General features: G+C 42.8%; 1 protein-coding gene, 1 long non-coding RNA gene and 1 other non-coding gene across 4 annotated transcripts; 2 read left to right on the top strand and 1 right to left on the bottom strand.

The window, feature by feature from the left end:
* Nucleotides 1-328: 328 nt before the first annotated feature.
* On the top strand, nt 329-4,898 carry LOC120450088 (protein shuttle craft). The gene is made up of 5 exons (XM_039632885.2): nt 329-1,042; nt 1,111-2,489; nt 2,833-3,900; nt 3,968-4,319; nt 4,382-4,898. The coding sequence occupies exons 1-5, from the start codon at nt 719-721 to the stop codon at nt 4,481-4,483; spliced, it is 3,225 nt and encodes a 1,074-aa protein (XP_039488819.1). The 5' UTR covers nt 329-718; the 3' UTR covers nt 4,484-4,898.
* Nucleotides 4,899-7,840: 2,942 nt separating this feature from the next.
* LOC120453831 lies at nt 7,841-8,772 on the top strand. Of its 2 annotated transcripts, none has more exons than XR_005616566.1 (4): nt 7,841-7,951; nt 8,039-8,131; nt 8,409-8,465; nt 8,594-8,772. It is a non-coding gene; the product is annotated as an uncharacterized LOC120453831 (long non-coding RNA). The 2 variants fall into 2 exon arrangements; XR_005616565.1 differs by having other exon boundaries at nt 8,039-8,154.
* Nucleotides 8,773-19,226: 10,454 nt separating this feature from the next.
* Nucleotides 19,227-19,310, bottom strand: Trnal-uaa. The gene has a single exon. It is a non-coding gene; the product is annotated as a tRNA-Leu (tRNA).
* Nucleotides 19,311-19,510: the final 200 nt, after the last annotated feature.

Here is a 19,510-nt window from a genome sequence, read left to right as displayed (position 1 = left end):
CTGATACTCTGATATTATTTAAAACGAATTTGACAATGACACATTTCAAAATCGGATTTTATTTAAGGCCAGTACTTGTGTTTTTATGAAACAAATTAGCGAACCATTGCAGTTAATTAAACATATTTAAAAGTGCACTCGCGCTCAGGCAGATGGCGTTACCTTATAGTTTGCACCACTGTAAGTGACAAAATCGTGCTGTTAAATTTTAAGCCAGCGCTACCGAAATCGAGTTGGCAACTCTTTTCCTCTTTAAATCGTAAATCTACACAACTATCGATAAGTCGATTGCTGTCGATATGCGACCTACCGATATCAGTGGGACCAATTTTCCGGTATGACCGTGTTGTGTAGTTTTGTTAGCAATTTACATTTTTAGCGAGCAGAAAATACGCAGGAAAAGCGCAATAAAGTCAGTTAAAAGTGCCTGCGGACCCGGGCTGCGGTCTATAAAGTTGGCCGGAGAAAGGACTTCAACAAATTAGGTCGATTTGAGAATTCGATTCGGTTAATTTCGCCAGAAGGCTCAATTTCACCATTGCACACGTGTCTGGAGTTTTACTGGGGTTCGGTCACCTCCTCCGTGGATTGCAGACGATCCCGTGGTAGCGCTGGGCAATGCCCAGCAGACAGCGGCGGCCAGTTAGAGATTTTTCCGGCGGCAAGGAAGCTGCTACAGCAGCAGGCGCTGGTCAGCAACGGAAGCACCGGACCGTCCATGGCTGAGTACTGGCAGCAGTTGACCAACGGCACCGGAGAAGCGGGACCCGGCAATGAGTCACCCGCCATGGCCGCCTGCAACGGAGGTCACGAATCGGCGGCAGTTGGTGGCGCCAACAACAGTCACGGCAACAACAATTACGTGAACTTCAATCAGTTCATCATGCAGCACAATCTGGGTGGAGGAGCGCCCTCCAATGCCACTGGCACTATGCAACATCCGCTGGGCAGCAGCGACGCAAACTACTCCCTTGGTGGCGGTGGGGGAGCCTTTGGACTGAATCCACCAGTGGCATCTGCGAGCAGCAACAACTTTGCAAATGTGAGTCATCAATCTCCGAAGGTTGAAAATCAGATATTTATATTGTATTCTATCCATTCTCCAAACAGTTTTACTCGCAGCCCATATTCCCATCTTATCAAAATGGCGACGGCATCGCCAGCGCCGCCTTTACCAACAGTTATGGATCGGGCAATCCGAGCAGCAGCAATTTTTCGAGTCTTTACACACCTTTTGGCAATAATCCGTTTGACTTCAGCGCTTCCAAGCTGCAGGCCTCGGCTCCGGAATTCGTGCCCAATTTGGCCAAGCTAAGTCTAGAAGAGACCCCGGCAGCTACTACGAACGGAAACAGCACTGCCAGCCTAGAGACTGCCATAAATGAGACGAGACCTAGGACTCTTCGAGCCCAAGAACCAGCTGAACGGGGAGCTAACAACCACCGCACGAACCACAATTATGAACGGGAGCGAGAGCGGGACCGTGACAGGGACTCTCGGCCCGGAAGTACGCGTCAACAACGCCGCTCCGACTATCGTGATGATCGGGAGGACCGATATGAACGAAGCGATCGTAGAAGGCCGCAGAAGCAGCAACGCTACGACAATCATCGCAGCAACAAACGAAGGGATGACTGGAATCGCAACAGGGACCGCATCAACGGCTTTCCGAGGGCCGTTGACGATTTGGACACGAGCAACGAGAGCGCCCACCCATCGCCCGAAAAGCAGTCACAACAGCAGCAAATCTCTCCACGGAGAGGTCCACCGCCACCACCGGCGGATAACGAAAAACTATCGCAGCGAGAGAAACTTATTCGAGACATCGAGCAGCGCCGATTGGAGTGTCTTGTATGCGTGGAGCCGATCAAGGCGCACCAGCCAACCTGGTCGTGCCAGAACTGTTACCACTTGCTCCACCTCAAGTGCACCATCACTTGGGCGAGCAGCTCCAAGTCCGAGGTGGGCTGGCGTTGTCCAGCTTGCCAGAATGTGCTGCAGGAGTTGCCACGCGAGTATCTCTGCTTCTGCGGGAAACTGAAGAACCCACCGGTATCACGAACCGAATTGGCCCACAGCTGTGGCGAGGTTTGTTGCCGAATTGAGGGTTGTAGCCACGCTTGCACTTTGCTCTGTCACCCGGGCCCTTGCCCGCCGTGCCAGGCCAACGTGCTGCGTAGCTGTGGATGTGGACGCAGCTCAAAAACGATGCAGTGCGCCATGAAGGAAGAGCTGCTCTGTGGCGAGATCTGCGACAAGACGCTCAACTGTGGCGATCATCGGTGCCAGGCAGAGTGCCACTCGGGCAAGTGCGCAGCGTGCCCCGAACAAGTGGAGCAGCATTGCCACTGCGGCAAGCAGGAGCGCCAGGTGCAGTGCACGCGCGAAAGCCAGGACAAACGCAGCTATTCCTGCAAGGATAGTTGCGGTAAACCGCTTCCCTGCGGCAACCACAAGTGCAAGGACTCCTGCCACGCGGGAAGTTGTAGGTAAGGTCAAACTCACTTCTGAAAGCCATTTCTAATGTTGACTGAAATATAGACTATATTTGATATTTTAAAATGTGTAGTATCTAGTAAAAGTTTTAATCTTTATTTTCGTAAACCGATAACAACCTAAATCGGTTGAAACTCGAGTATCGTCTTACGTTTCTAATATATGTGCATTAAACATTATCCATAAAGCCAGAAAAATCCTACAAAACTTCTGAATTGCATTTTATATGAACCAATTTTATGCTAAATTATTCAGCGAAAACGTTAGCAATAAGGTCTTTGTGTAGATTTACTATGAAACAATTGCCTGATAAACTGATAAAATCAATCTTTTCAGACCCTGTAAGCTGAGTCCCGAGCAGATAACCAGTTGTCCTTGCGGCAAAATGCCTGTACCGGCTGCCCAGCGTTCAAGCTGCCTGGACCCAATTCCCACTTGCGAGGGCATTTGCTCTAGGACGTTACGTTGTGGGAAGCCGGCGCACCCGCACCAATGCGGGAGCAAGTGTCACCTGGGCCAGTGCCCTCCATGTCCCAAGCAGACGGCTGTAAAGTGTCGTTGCGGCCACATGGACCAAATGATCAAATGCCGGCAGCTATCAAGTAGAGCAGACGATGCCCGCTGCAAGCGACGGTGCACCAAGAAGCGCAGCTGTGGAAAGCACAAGTGCAACGCCGAGTGCTGCATCGATATAGACCACGCTTGTCCACTGCCCTGTAATCGAACCCTAAGTTGTGGCAAACACAAGTGCGATCAGCCGTGTCACCGGGGCAATTGTCCGCCATGCTACCGCAGCAGTTTCGAGGAGCTGTACTGCGAGTGTGGTGCCGAAGTGATCTATCCACCAGTGCCGTGCGGCACCAAGAAACCAATCTGCAAGCGCCCCTGTTCGCGCTCTCATCCATGCGAGCATCCGCCGCAGCACAACTGCCATTCGGCGGCCGCCTGTCCGCCCTGCATGATGTTCACTACGAAATTCTGTCATGGCAACCACGAGCAGCGGAAGACCATTCCCTGCTCGCAGCCCAACTTCAGCTGTGGCCTGGCCTGTGGCAAGCCGTTGCAGTGTGGCGGGCACAAGTGTATAAAGCCGTGTCACGAGGGCGCCTGTCAGTCTGCCGGCGAGATCTGCCGCCAGAGCTGCACTAAGCCACGATCGAACTGTGGTCACAAGTGTGCATCTGTCTGCCACGAGGGAGCCTGTCCGGAAACGCCTTGCAAGGAGCTGGTGGAGGTGCAGTGCGAGTGCGGCCACCGAAAGCAGAACCGCAGCTGCCAGGAACTTGCCAGGGAGCACAGTCGTATAGCCACCATCCAGCTGGCCTCTTCCATGGCAGAGATGTCACGCGGCAATTACATGGAGCTCAGCGAAATCTTGGCTCCTGCCAAAAAATCAAATAGAACGTAAGTGGTGTCTATTCAGCCAGATTTGAGTATATTGTTATAAATATTCGTGCCATTTTGTATTTAGTTTGGATTGCAACGACGAATGTCGGCTACTGGAAAGGAATCGCCGACTGGCTGTGGCCCTGTCTTCTGGAAATCCCGATACAAAGCAAAAGTCCCTTACCAAGTACTCGGAGTTTGTTCGTGGGTTCGCTAAGAGAAATCCAGCGCTGACCAAGAGCGTTTACGAGACGTTGACCGACTTGGTAAAGTTGGCGAAGGAAAGCAAGCAACGGTCAAGGAGCCACTCCTTTCCCACGATGAACCGCGAAAAAAGGCAGCTAGTGCACGAATTGTGCGAGATATTTGGGATTGAATCGGTTTCCTATGACAAGGAGCCAAATCGGAATGTTGTGGCCACGGCTCATAAGGATAGGGTGAGTTCAACTTGGTGAAACACCAACTAAATCGCATACTCATTTGGCTAAAATATTTGCAGTGCTGGTTTCCCGCCACAAGCATCATGGAAGTGCTGGCTCGAGAGTCCGGGCAACGCCGTGTCCCGGTGCCCAGTAACAATGCTTGGGGCCTAAAGAAGTAGAGCAAATCCATGTGGATGATTGTATACAAAGATATTTTAATATGTTTAGTCGTTGGCGCTGGAATACAATACCTTAAAATGGATAAACGATGCGGTAGGGAGCCTGGATGAGTTATTGATTGATCCTACATGAAGGACAGTTAGATGCGCTGCGAGGACAATACAGAAGGATTATTGCCGTTACCACGTATATTTTTTAAATTATATCAAATGTTAGTTAAACCATAGAATGCTAAATGTTGAATACTTGAATATGGAGTGAACTGGATAAGCAGGCACAAATGTGAAGAATCATGTTAACCAATCTGTTGTACGATGAATTTATCCATAATCGAAACCTGGCCACGTTGCATCTAAATACAAAGAAAAGATAGATCAGAAGGATAAATATATGAGTAAATAGAGCAGAGGGCAATTCTTGCGTTTATTTTTGGATGAATGGACTTTAAAGAGCGTATGTAAGGTATACCCAAATAAAAAGAAATGGAATACATTTCTTTTAGGCTTTCCAAATTTAAATCTCAGTGTTGGAGCAACAATCTTTAGTATGGTAAGCTGCACCAATTAGCTTTTTTCAGTGGTCATGATTCAGTGATGTAAGTCGTTGTTATTTAACGGTCGCTTGTTTAAATCGAAAACTAAAGTAATTTTGGGATTTGCTTCGCTGAGAACAGAAATAATTTGTTATTGAAAATAACACCGTATTAAAATTATAGAACATACGAGGAACGTCGTGCTTCACCATTAGATAATTAAAGTTCCACGGAAAGGAAAATAACCAAAGTGGAGGTGCTCAAGGGATATTCCACCTGGTAAGCCTGGTAGTCGAGGAAACTAGAAAATACCCCCTGGACTGCCCACAAGCCGAACTCGTTGCCATCTCGTTTCTGGCAATGGGCACAGGCCTCTAATTTGTTGCCATTGCCGTTGCCATTTTCACGAAAAACAATAAGCGGCGCCTGGGGAATAATGCCAAAATAAAGATGAAATGTTACGACAAGTCAGAGTGGCGAGAGATGAGGCCCTTGGATGAGGCCAGCTCACGCACTCCACCGGAACGCAATGGATGCGGGGGCGTGGGCTCGTATATGAATATAGACCTGACATAATGAGCAGCCTATAAGCGAAATGGCTGCCACCAACCCGGCACCCGCCACCCGCCTCCCATCACCCCAATCCTCTCAAGATGTGTGCGTAATTTGAATTTAGTCTGCCGGGGAGTTTATTAACAAATACAAGGCAATCCCGACGTTATGGAGGGCTGGATGAACAAAAAAGAAAGAACGCTTTCAAGGAGAAACGGCCTCTTTGCCTGGGCGGGAAAAATAATTCCAGGGAGATTAAATTGTGGTTGGCATCTGTGGGCAGGGGGTGGTTGCTCCGAAAGCCCGCGAGATTGCAGGGGAAAGAGTTCATTTTGGGTCAATTGTAACCACTGCATGTGCGTGTGGGTGTAGGTTAGATTTTATGTGTACAAAATGTGCGCGTAATTTTAATTATGTGTTATGGCAAGAGAAAAAATGCAAAAAAGTTGAATACAACTGGGATGGCAGTTATGCGGGCGTATGCTATTATCGAATGGTACTTGAGGCATTCAACATTCCAACAATTTCGGAGTGAATGCAAGTATTTATTTATCATATATAATTTAAAACCAACAGCAAATTTAAATTGTTTGAAATTACTTTCTGCGGTTAGGTAAGTGTGGATTTAAATGATTTTTGTAAGCCAACTTTGATAATATTTAAAAATATGGGCTTATGGGCTATTATTTACTGCCAATTTCGAGTGGTTGCATAGCTCCAATTAATTAATGAAACCGCTTTAATATGACACAATTGCGCAAAGTGTATTCAATTAGGGTTTTTAAATTCTTTTTAATTGATAGCTACTTGTTCATGCTTATGTATGCATTGTATTGGTAGTTTACACCGAACTATGCAGTTAAAAATGATAAGTCGCTTGTTTGTTTAGTTACTTTTTTTAGAAATTTAAATATGCGGACATCATTTTCATTTCCTTTGCGATTCTACAGAACTGATAGGTTTCCCAAAGGTTAGCTCACATTCGGCATTCCAGTAGGAACTTTGGCATTTCGGTTGCCCAAAAATAGTAACTTGACAAACATTTGTTGCCCATTTGTGACATTTAAATTGGGCAAGCTTTCATACATACATCTATGCATATAACATATGGCATATGCAGCAGTATGTAATATGAAAGCTGCCCTTAAAATATTCATTAAGTCTGAGTGCAGTGGCTGAAATTATGCCTGCGTGTGGCCCAGTATCCTTCGCTCCTCCTGCTTCTCACCTCCTACCTCGCACCAAAAGAATGTCCTGCGTCCTGCGAGGACGTGACCCAAGCGAAAAGCAGGCGACCACAGAGCTGAAAGAGGGGCTAGCGCAAAAGATGTGTGCCGAGTGGCTTGGGTAGTCGTCGCGTTGCTTTCAATTTGCGCATTTTGGCATTTTTAAAAATGCATTAAAGAAGCAACACCAGCCTCCGACTCCACCTCCGCCTCCACCTCCATCTGCGTCTCAGCCCCATCAAGGAGCACAAATAACGTGCCCAAAAAGATCTGCAGACAGACACAGAAAAAGTTGCGATGAAAGCGCGAAAATTACTTCCTAAATAGCCGCCTGACTGCCTGCCAAGACTACTCGACAAGCGGCGGCTTCCAGAAGCTTGCTTTGCCGAAGAAAATGGCCTCCAAGCCGAGACGACTACGACGACCATGTCCTGGGCTCAATAAAAGAGACACAGGCACACAAGCGCACATACATAGGTATGGCATGGAAAGGGCCAGGAGTTAGAAGCCAGGAGCAAGGAGGCAAAGGGCAGGAAAGGGTCACAGACGACGGGGTCGCAGAGTCGAATTCAAATTGCAAATTCGCCGCAGATTTTTTATGCACTTTTCCCTAGCCAAAATTAAGCCAAGCGAACGCTGCGCTCCGGAACGATTTCCAGACGGGTACCAAGACCACGACCAGGAAAAGGACTACGACCTGGACCGGCAGGATAGGGATGAGGTCGAGGCCCAGGACGAGAGTGAGAGGACGACATTGCTGACGTTTTGACAGCGAAGTAAAAAGGGAAATAGACTACAACTGGAATGGTAATGGAGGGCGGGAGTTTGAGAAAAGGAGGCCCAACTGAATGCAAATATTATCGTATCTACATGGGAAGATGGAGCTCCAGTGGAATATCGAGGTAATCGCAGAGGCAAAGAAAAAAGTTTCCAGGTTTGAAATCTATAACAATCTTTTAATTGTGTTAATTGTTTGAAATCTATAACAAATAAATTGGTTATTATGTTAGCTACATTCTTAATGACACTTTAGTTAGAAAACAATTGTTATAGAATACAAGCATTGAGTTTTAAATTCAAATGAACAACTGGAAAATTTCTTATGGGAGAATGCTATAGTCGAGTTCCCTGAAAATTAGAATCAAAATTTTTCAAAAGTGTGTGTGCTTTAAAGAATCTAGAATAATAATTTTTGGTTTCATTTAATAAATATATAATATTAAGAAACCAACTTTTATTTTCAGTGCATGCGCATGTTGCAAGGAAAACAGAAAAACCCAAGAACGCCTGCAACGACTAGTCTCGTCTTTCTATAAGACGGTTTCTATAGCGAAAAGGTGACAAACTGGTCGAGCCACTTGTGAGTAACTGGAGAATGGGTACTGCGAAGGCCAAACCCAAACACAAACACAAACCCAAACCTAAACCCAAACCCCAAACACAACCCACCAGTACCACCCACTGCCTATCTGTCGCTGTAACCCCACCTTAGACACCCTTCCGCCAACCAACTAAATGCATTTCGGTTTTTATTCATATTTTATTCAAATGTGGCAACCAAAATGGCACAAACACAGCGCAGTTATTTATGTAATTCGTTCTCTTTTCCCGCAGACATCCTTGTTGCATTGGAGATGCAATAAGAGAACTTGGAAATGAACCAAATACGAAGTACGTACATTTTTCAAGCAGGAGAAGACAGTTTGGTGGGTCCCGAAACCCGATTCCTGTTATTCTTTGGAAACTTTGTTAAAATGTACGGTTTTGTTATTCTTTGCTAAAACATTTAATTTTTGCAGGTACCTCGAACCAACTTGCTTTTATAAAATTGCAATTATAAAATGTCACTGAGTTAGTCCTGTATTGACTCCTTGATCACATTCGCGAATGGGCCAGGAATTTTACAATTCTCATTTTTCAAGCCTGAATGGGTTGCTTATAAATAAAGCCGCGAGACATCAGCTTTCCATGAATTGCATTTTCGCTTCGCTTTCACTCATCCTTTTTCTTTTTTTTTCTCCAATATTCCGCCGCTGCCTCGCCTGACGAAGCCTTTGCTTTTTTGCCATAAACTTGTCATCATTTTAATATTGGCAGCTTATAAAGGCACGATAGATAGGGGGGTGGAGCGGGGCTCGGGCGCGGGCTTCGTTCAGGCCCGATTCGAACCTCATAAAGTGGAAGCGGAGCGGTACGACGACCCAAAGCCAATGTCAAGCCAAGTCAAGACAAGCCAACTCAGCAGCGGATTATCTGCGACAGCAGCATGGAAAGCGTCGACATGGCTGGTGGTGGTTGGTGGGCGGAAGGTCAGAGGATGTGGGTGGTGGGTGGTAGGTGGGTGGTTTTTTGCGTGGATTTGCAGGACAGAACGACAGGGGTAGCCTCGCTCGCTAGCTAGCTAGTTTGTGTGTTGCAGCAATTTACTGTAAAATACAATTTCCCGTTTTTATAGCTCATTTCCAACAACATTTGCTTAGCCGCCGTCACCAGCGTCTATGGGAAAACAATTTTTATTGCATTTCACTGGCAATAAGGAAAATGAGCGGCGAGGAAAATTCAGGCAGTGGAGTGCCTACCAAGGCAGCCATATCCTGCAGTAGTGGGTGGCTAAGTGGTGAGTAGTGAATGGTGGATTTCGAACGGTGAGGTAGTAAGTAAATATTACTGCTTTTCTTTTCACTTCCTCCCCCATCTGCCGCCCACTTCGTCCCTTCCCCCATCGCCTTTTTAAACACTTGGCATTAAGTGCAACAGCTGGGACGGGAAACGGTGGCCAGTCAGCCAACGTTTCCTGCGTTAGTTGTGCGCTCCAAGATTCAATTATAATGCAATAAAGCGCGAATCAGAGCTACAATAAAAATAACAAAAAAGCAGCAGCTCCAACCGGGCGCACACGAATGGAAAGCGGGGATACAGTAGTGCATATATACATATACTTACAGATTCTGGGGGACTCTCGTCCCCATATGCATGCCGATTACAGAGGGTGTTCTTGCTAATATGATTTCAAATATGTAATTGTGTCTTTCGTAAAATGAAATCAATCAAATATCTGTTACCATTTATTAGCTATACAATTTTACGAATGTGCTGAAACGAAAGGGTTATGCCATTTGAAAATTAAATTTAATGTAATTCTATCACAGCGAAACTAGCACTCATTCATATTTAACACAATTAAAAGATTATTTATTAATATATTTCAACAAAACAAAAGAACTCAGTTTAATAGTCCCCTAAGCTGAAAAGTTTGAAGGTACTGAAATCCGATTTGAATATTTAATGCTAATTCGTCTCTTTAAAACTGGGCGAATCTTAAAAAATCAATCGATTAGTGAACTGTGTGTGCATAAACTTAATTAAAATCCCATCGGCAATTTCCAAAGCACAGTCAAGGCTGAAGCAAATGGGGAAATGAAGAACAGACTAAGAAAATTGATAAAACGAAGACCTTAAGCGATTTCTAGCTTCGGGTGGGAAATTCCAGGGAATCGCTTTTCTGGAACGTGCTCGGAATATGCAACAAAAAGAAAATCGGACGGGGAAGATAACCCCGCCACGGTGGCAGCCGAGGAAGAGTTGATGGGTTGGGGATAGCTAAGTGCTTAAGTGTTCTAATGTTGTTCCCGTTCTCTTTCATTTGCGCAGCCATCGCCCTCCACTCGAGTTGCAATTTGCAAGGCGCAAGCTTTTTACATAACTTCCACCCTCCTGCTTGAAAAATATCCCAGCCTCATTTTATTGCAATTATTGTTGCTGTCTGACGCTTATTATGAAAATTATCAACTTGATGCTACACCACTGAAAACAAACTTTAAATGGGGAAACCAAAACAGACTTAATTCAAATTTCCACTAAAAACAATTAAGCACTGAAAGAATTTGGATGTTTCGAAATAACGAAAAAACATAATATATGCCATGAAAATGACTTGGGGCACTTTAATTATCCAACGTAAGGGAAGGCAAAGCCAACAAAATGCTAAGCAGCATCAACAATAACAATAATGCCAACAATAATGCCCAACAGAATTCAATTAAAAATGGAATCCCGGGAAATTCCTTGTAGTCGCCCAAAATGTCGAAAAGCCAAATTGTCAAAAAATAAAATAAAAAACAAAAGCCTACTTTTAAAGAAGGGGAAGCCCAAATTGTTCAACTCACGAAGGTGGCTGGCGAAACATGTGGCTAATAAATTTTGCCAAGACCGGGCCTAAAAAAAGAATCAACAAAACGGATGGCGGGGAAAAAAGAGAAAAGGCAAATCTGCTCCCCCGTAATCCCAACTTAAGTATGTAAATTGCCGCACGTTCATTTTTTGATTTTCCAGCATGAAATCAGTATAATCTGTTTTGCAGGCCTCCCGATTTCCTCTTACCTCTGAACTGACCAGTTGGGGAAATGTCAATGTTGTCGCTGGAGAGCAAAATCAACTGGCCCAGTCGCATACACAATAAAAATTACTTGCACTTACCATTTCGGTCAGCTCAAAGTATCTAATAAACGTATTTATGAGTAATAGGTTGTCAGGCAGATATACATACAAATATATATATTGATGCATATATAAAAAAGTATGGTTTCTTCTAAATAAAGAAGTTAGATATTAAATAAGTTAAATTCTATAAGTTAAATATTATTATACCTAAATTGATCTTGGAGTAATATTTTTTAGTTAAATAAACAAAAACTTTTCTGCTTACCAACTTTCATTTAAGACAACTGATTTTTCGGTTTTTGCTAGATCAGCAGGTACTCAAAGTGCATTGAATTGTTTTGTGGTTAACTTAACTCAGCTTACACGTTTTTTTTCGTGCACTCCCAGCAGTGATGTCCTTTGGTCCTGCTGTCCTGCCCAGGAGCGCTGATTAACGCACTCGAGCGCAATCTGCCTCACTTCACTTTTATGTAAACACAAAACAGAAATATAAAGGCATGAAGCAAAAATAAAATAGAGCTCGTGGCCCTCCAACTGTCTGCGTTTCTTTTCGGGCCTATCTTGATGGCAGCGAGGAAACTCGGCTCCCCCCTTTTCCATGTCTCTGTTTGACTGTCTGCCTTTTCCCATTAAAGGTAATTTTCATATTTCTGCAAATGGCAGCCAGACTCAATCTCTCTCTGACTGTTCTGTTCTGTCTGTTTGTTCTGGCCCGTTCATCTTTTTGGCTTGGCACACGGCAATTCAATCATTTAAATTCAAAAATACACATAAATATATATAATTTATATGCACGTACATAAGTACGAAAAGTGGGTTGGGTCGCCAGGCGGCAGGAATATATTGCCAACATAAGCCAACGACCACCGTTTGGGTGCGCAAAGTGAAATAGGTGAAACAGGACGAGCTTTTCATAGCTTATTGAACAGGTGATGAAATACCTGATACTCTTGTTATTTTTCCTGGCAATTTTACACCCACTACTGCTGGCTGGGGTAGCTCTAGTCACTTGGAAAAACCAAGGGGAAACTGTTGGGATTTCAAGTGAACTTATAAATTTAATTGGCCATAGTCTATACATGGAGGGCGAATAAGTCCTCATTGACCTTGTTAATTATATCAAGTGATTTTTTATTGTTGTTAGCAAGGGGTTTTAAAAACTTTGGTGCGAGAAAAATATTTATCTTTATACTTACAAATCAAAGATTTTTTTTTATAAATTTTAAACACTTGAAATAAGCTGGCCATAAGGAGGAATATGATTTAATTTGTAATAATATTATCTTTTGATAATACCAGTCGTTAGTTCATATCGACATTAAATTAAGCTGTTTTTTATTTTAACGTTGACCACTTATTTATTTTTTTAAATAGCTTAACTTTAACTAGCTTTGCACTAAGATAAAGCTACCCATTCCACTGCACAGAGCATCTAAGTAATAAAAGTGGCAAACAAACTAAAAAAATCTTTGGAAAAGCGACGAATAAAAAAGGAGAATGTTTTTTTTCATGCTGAAGCAGCTAAAGTGGCGCAGCAAAAAATATTTATTACTTTCTCCGTACTGCATATAGTTGGCTATATCAGTGTGTATGTGTGGGTGTGCCTAGTGGGAAATTGTTTGCCCTCAAGGTGAAAATATGTTAAGTAACAAATAAAAGCAGTATCTCTATCAGAGCCGCCCCTTCAAGCCCCTTCAACCTCCGTCTCATCTTGCCTCCCCGTTCCGCTTGCCACCATTTTGGGGCTGCAAATGTTGCAAACGACTCGACGAGTCTTTGGCTTTTTACATATTTTTGAGGTTTTCCAAAAAAGGAAGCACACAGGATGGCGGTAGGTGGTGGGCGGTAAGCGAGAAAGATGAACGGCCAAAGGAAAAGCCGAAAGCAGAGCTCGTAAACAAATTAAGAGATTGCTTTTGGGCAGGCGACCGTCAAAAGCGTTGAGCTTGAAGGCCGAACAAATGGCCAGAACAGAACCGAGCTGAGAAGTCAGACCAGTTTTGAAGAGGCGTTACAAGTTTAGTAAAGATTTGAAAGGGGCGTTTCTAATCAAATCAGTTTGGCTGCATCCAATAAATTTTCCAGCTGAGGGTAAAAAATATATACAAGCAACACTGAAAACACTTTGCGTTTGATGGGACGACTTTTTGTGTTTCGAAATATTTATTCACAAGTCTTGCTTATTTATCTCAGCAGAGTAATAGATTAAATAGTCTCAAATCGCCCAAAGCAAGGGAATATTTAGTTTCTCGGCGTTGGCTTCTCTAATCAATTTGTACAATTCGTTCATCTATAAATTGAGATACAAATATCTTTAGACCTCAATAAATATTATTGCTTTCTCCTGCACTCAAATAAATCACTTCGTCACAAATTTGGTAAATTACATTTATCAAAAACAATAATACAAACAATATTCATGGCGTGGCCTGGGAAAATTCTAATTAAATGAGACTCGACTCCAAGTTTTCGAGCTGGGCAGAAGTTCAAAAGTTGGGAAAGCGGCTCCGCTCGCGGAATAGTTTTCTAATTAACTGTGAACTATGCGTTGCGAACTGAGCAACTGAAAAGCGAGAGAGATAGAGATAGCGAAAGGAAAATGAAAAGAGAAAGGAACAATGCAGTCCAGGTGGGAAGAAAGCGAAGCCGGTGAGATAAACCGTGAAATCTCATGAATTAACTGAGCCAACTTGTGACTCGGCGCAGCGAAAGAAACAAATAGAGAAGTGAAAACTATTTGGAAACAAAAGACAATTGCTGCAGAGTGCCAACGTTGCAACGTGGGAATCGTCGTCGTGGAAGGGGTATGGAATTGGCTGTGGTGGTGTGGCAATGGGTGGGTGGTGAAACGGTTTAGCCAGGACGGAAAGCGGAACGTCGCCAGCAAACAACTTCGAGTGCGGGGCCTTCCCTCCATTGTTACCGCCATTGTACCGGAAATGCCGCACAAATGAGAAGTGGAAGGAAGTTGACAAGCCAGCGGGAAACGCAGGCGGAAGGGAGTTAGTTTGGCCCTGCCAAGTGTGAAGGCAGTTGACTGCAGGGCAACTGCAGCAGCAGTAGCTGTAGTATCAGCAGTAACAGCAACACCAACAGCAACGGCAACGTGCAACACCAATGTGCAACAGCAACTTGCAACACCAGTGGCCAACAGCAACGTGAGAGGCGTCAACACAGAATCAGGCGTACACATGACAGGCCGGAGGAGCGACTGCGGATGCGGGATGTCTGGTGTTAAAGGAGCTGGAGATGATGGTGGAGATGGAGATGGCGAAGGCGAAGGCGTCACTGGGGTCACTCCTCTAATTAGCTGCAGTAATGGTGTGTCAACAAGGGAAGCAACGGGTGACAGCACAAGCTGCAGCTTGCACCAGCAGCACCACCAACTTGGGTCCCTAAGACAACAGTCCTGTAGTCCTGTATAAACTAAGCAGTCTCTACGGTAACTATACCACTGCTGCAACCAGAGCCCAAGGAAGTGCAAGGATAGCGAAAAGGACCTGGTCACGTGGGACAGGACGACAACCGGCTGAGATGAACAGCCGGCTGAAATAAACGCCGTGCCGAGAGTGCAGCCAAGTCTCTTAACCCATTTAACCCAGACAGTGAATGGTCGCGTACCGAGCTTAAATGTAGCATTTGAAAGCATTGCATTTGGAGCCTCTCGAATTTCTTTCAATCTGGCATTGGCTTTCAGCGTTTTTAGCTTCCTTGAGTTATACGAACATTTCATGACAATGTGCGATCTGATCTAAGTTATCCGACCTTTGGGCACAAGGACTTCAGAAGCGAAGCAATTTATGGTAGATGGTTCTCACCTAAAGCTGGATTCGAAATTTCATTGTTAAAATAATATCTACGTAAGTATAATAAACATAACAAGAGAACATTTTTGTGAACTTAGTAGCATTACGTAAATATGATAAAGTGTTGCATAGCATAAAGATTAGTAAGAGGTACTCATTTGATTGGAAGTGATTATTGTAGCATACCCGAATTTGTTAACTTAATTCTTTTTTTATTATTTTATTTATTAATTAAAGAAAAATATAATTGCTATTTTAATTCCAAAATCCAAAAATGCCTTATCAATGCTGGAAATTCATAAAACTTATGCTCTATCGCATTTTAAATAAATATAAATTTTGTATAATATTATTCGTTATCTAACACCAAAGAAATGCGTATGTTTACGAAAGACAAGAAAGATTTGGAAGTTTTTATTTTGATAATTTTTGTTTTAGTCCTCCTTTTGTCCATCTTGGTATATGGATTTGTATATGAATTTAATGAATTAACACCGGGAGAACAGCAATAAAGCTACTTCATTGTTACATTACTTAATTACACATTACTAAATAAGCTCCATGCAAGAAACCTCGAAGCACTTATATTTTTTTTTTTAACAATTAATGAGTGTTTAAGCAAATGTTCCGGACATTGCGCCACATGCAATTTAACATGCATTTTTGGAAAACGGTGTGTTTCCGGCTCAGATACTTAGGCACCAGGTGAACCAATGAAACCGTTTGCGTTTCCCAATTAGGAGAGAGCAATTTGAAGAATGTCATATGCTTAAAAAATATTTTGAAAACACAAAAAATTTATTGAAAAAACCACCACAGGCAAATTTTGAAATTCAATAACGGTCGTAAACAAATTCAAATTCAAGTCTTAAACAAGTAAGATTTGAATCATCATTTATGTTTTCCGGGTTCTGTACCCACTCGGCTTTAGGTATTTCAGGAATTATCCATGCAAAATCTGTGCCAAGCATTCAACGTCTATTCTACCGGCAAACGGCTGAATCTTGGCCCAATTCTAATTTGGCTGACTTTTACATTTTTTTCCTGTGCCTGACACAAATAATTGGCGCATAATGAGCATAACTTAAGGAAAATTACGAGTACGGAGCGTGTGCTTCGAACCCTGATGGGGCGGAGTGGGCGTGCCCTTGGGGCTGAGCTCGCTGGATAGCTCAGTGTTTTGGTTGCGTGGTTGCGTCGGTGGGTGGCATTGGTGGTGCCACTCTGCACACTGGACTTATGCATATTTCAAAGCAAACTTTAGAAAATATGTCCCGTCGCCGGTTTCTGCAGCTCTGCGGTTTTTCATTCCATTTCGTCTGGTCCCTTTTAGGATCCTACAACGTTTTTCTTTAATTATTCAAAAGATAATTACACTAAAAAATCGTTTGTCGCTAACTGGCTGCGAGCAGCCCAATCCCAAGTTGCTGAGCCAAACCTATAGACTCCGGTGCCATTGCCAAGGCAGGGAAAACTTTGAATTTGCTCTTTTTTTTGGTTGCTTGGGTATAATAAACTGGCTGCTAAAATGTTATTTTTATTTAGCTTCTTCTCATAATTGCTCGCCAAGTAAACGGAGCATACGCACGAGCAGCCGGATGTCAGCGTAAAGTTACGGGAAACACAGCCCAGATACGGAACACAAGCGGTTTGGCACATAAGAAGATAGCCGAGATGCAGATACAGATACAGGACAACACAGTCGGAACTGGCAGGCACATATGCCATGTTGCCAGGAGTCCGGGATGCCAGGATGCCAGGCAACGAGGTTGAAGTCGGAGGAAGAATGGAGGCAGAAGATGCAAATCGGCCGGATGGAAGACTGCCAGACTACTCGCCCACTTTTTAAAAGAGTCTCGAACGCTTTGTTTTATTTTCCAGCCTTCACATCCTTTTTGGCTGCCTTAATTAATTCAATTTATTTTAAGAGATGCAATAAAACGACACGATCTGCAGATATGCAGGACGCATGAAAACAGAATCAGTATTGATTTTTTCAACTACATCAGAAGCCACTATCATTATTAATTATTTTAAATACATTATTGAGCAAAGATTGGCACTGTAGATTAAGTCAGTATATTGCATATTTATTTATTACCAATAAATGGGTTAACATGGCTTAGGGTCTAAAGGTCACTGGCGAGGTGTTAAAGTGATTTTTTTGTCCCATTCAATCAATTAAATGTGGAGAGGATAAATTAACTGAAAAATTTACCTCTGTAAAAGCAGGAATATATATTTAATCAATATTTAAATCTTCCTCGATGCTGCCACGGTATGCACGTTTGGTTTTATGGCCGTCTGCCTACATAAAAGGCATCTGTACTCGTATATTGACCGTTTCGATTTGGCCCACTCAATGTGCATTTAAGCATCTGGCCAACCGAACTGGCGACCACAACCAGTTGGGCTTTAACGGTCAATGCAGGCCGAGAAAGAGTTCGATAATTATCGAGACATATTTAATAATAACAAATAATAATAAAGGACCCACAGACAGTCCGCGCCAATTTCGTGTGGTCCGTCCCAAATATACATATATACAGATGGGCATTATGCCTATACGTATATTCATCTCCCTTAGTACTTTTCATAAATAAATGTGAAACGCGCATAATTGCCAGAAATTAACGTAACCGTACAATCAATATTTATCGTCTCTATAAATGCACGGACTCAAATATAAAAGTACATACATTTGAACTTTATGCGTTTATGGCCGTAAAACACGAGATGTGTGTAGCAATTTGCCTTGCGCTGCGTTTGCATTTTAATTTAAATTCAAGTTGGCAACTGCAAAAGTGATCAATATTTTTTTTTGCTCCGTTCGTTTGTTGATTTTGTCCATCAACATACAAAAATGGCACGCAAATTATGAACCGCAAATGTGCGTGCCACTGAAAATGGTGAAGTAGGGCTGCCTTTTTTTGCTGTGGGCGTCAAGGCCTTCCACCCTGTGGGCGTGGCGATTGAAAGGCCCGAACTGAACTGCACATTTGCATGTCCAACTGATGAGACTGGCCGAGCTGACTGCCCCACAACGGCCACACATCTATTTTTAATGGACATATTTTCATGTGTCGGACCATTTCATTTTTTGCACATCCACTTATTTTCGCCATTTTCATATCCGTTACTCGTGGAGTAGAAGGGTATACTAGATTCGTTAAAAAGGATGAAACAGGTAAACGCTTCTACGGCTCTATTAGCTATATATATTTTAGCGATCTGGCTGTGTCCGTCCGTATAATTGTCGAGATTCCTGAATGCAGATTCTAGTAACGCTAGTATTGCCAATCTTCTCCTACCAATCTAACGTTATAATTTCGTTTGAATTCCACAATTTCGTTTGATTTTATTTCTTTTCTATTCTATTACTATTTCGAATAATTGCATTTCAAGTTACTAACGCATTACCCCAACTTCCTCGCTCTCTTTTACTTGAGTAACAGATATCTGATAGTCGAGAAACGCGACTACAGCGCTCTTCCTTTTTATTTTGCTTCTGTGGGAAAACAACGCGAAATGCAAAAAAGGAGATGAAATTTATTTACGCAAACATTGCGGAGCTTATCTATGGCCATGGTTGGTTTAATGCCTGGGATATGGACGTGGCTTGATGATTTTTTTATTGATGCCTATGTCGAGGTCGCGATTCGCTGATCTTTGTCAAGTTTACCGCCGTTTGTTTTTGGGAATGTCAAATCGGACTGGAAACATAGCAAAGGAAGAAAATAATTATGATAAAATTAATATGTTATAATTTACTGACGAATCAAATTTCAAATTTACCATTTGACCAACGTCTTTTATATTAAATCGGCAATTAATTAGTACTGCAATATGACAAAATAATTGATTAAATGTTATAATGTAAGTGGGCACGTGTAAGCTTTAATAATTAAATGAAATGCTTGCGTTTAGCTTGTGTTAATGGGCGTATAATGCTAGAAAAGTAATAAATAAAATATAATTGATAATTATTAATATAATTGGTCAACCTCTTTTATAGAGAACTATTCCTTTGATAAGCTAGTATCTACGAAAAGGAATAAAAAGGGGTGAAATATTTTGAAGCTTAAGATCAGCACAGAATATAAAAGAAAGTGTTGGAGATTTAATGTTGTTATAAAAAACATTTTCCACAACACTAAAGGATAAGGGGTACACCACCCACCTACCTTGCCAGGTGTGGGGTTCGAACCCACGCTCTCTCACGAGAACCAGAGCTTAAATCTGGCGCCTTAGACCGCTCGGCCAACCTGGCTACAGAGAATTAAACTTTCACAGTAACATTTAGATGCTTGGTTGGCAAAATGAGGTCCTTTGTGAAAGTAATAGTTGCAACAGGGTGAATACTTTCATATTTGTAGTAAGCTTTCACATTTCTGAGTCATTTGTTTAAAAAATTTTTTATAAACCATTATGCAACTTAAAAAGATCCAAATGTCCACTGAACAAAGCAAC

The sequence above is a fragment of the Drosophila santomea genome, chromosome 2L (genome assembly GCF_016746245.2).
Source record: "Drosophila santomea strain STO CAGO 1482 chromosome 2L, Prin_Dsan_1.1, whole genome shotgun sequence".
NCBI lineage: Eukaryota > Metazoa > Arthropoda > Insecta > Diptera > Drosophilidae > Drosophila > Drosophila santomea.
This window is presented reverse-complemented; position numbering and strand designations above follow the sequence as displayed.

What these genes read in the sequence shown, in the direction of transcription:
- LOC120450088 (XM_039632885.2), top strand. Translation starts at nt 719, where the DNA reads ATGGCTGAGTACTGGCAGCAGTTGACCAACGGCACCGGAGAAGCGGGA. An exon ending in GCAGCAACAACTTTGCAAAT is followed by an intron (nt 1,043 to 1,110) that starts GTGAGTCATCAA and finishes TTCTCCAAACAG; the next exon opens with TTTTACTCGCAGCCCATATT. An exon ending in CCACGGCTCATAAGGATAGG is followed by an intron (nt 4,320 to 4,381) that starts GTGAGTTCAACT and finishes AAATATTTGCAG; the next exon opens with TGCTGGTTTCCCGCCACAAG.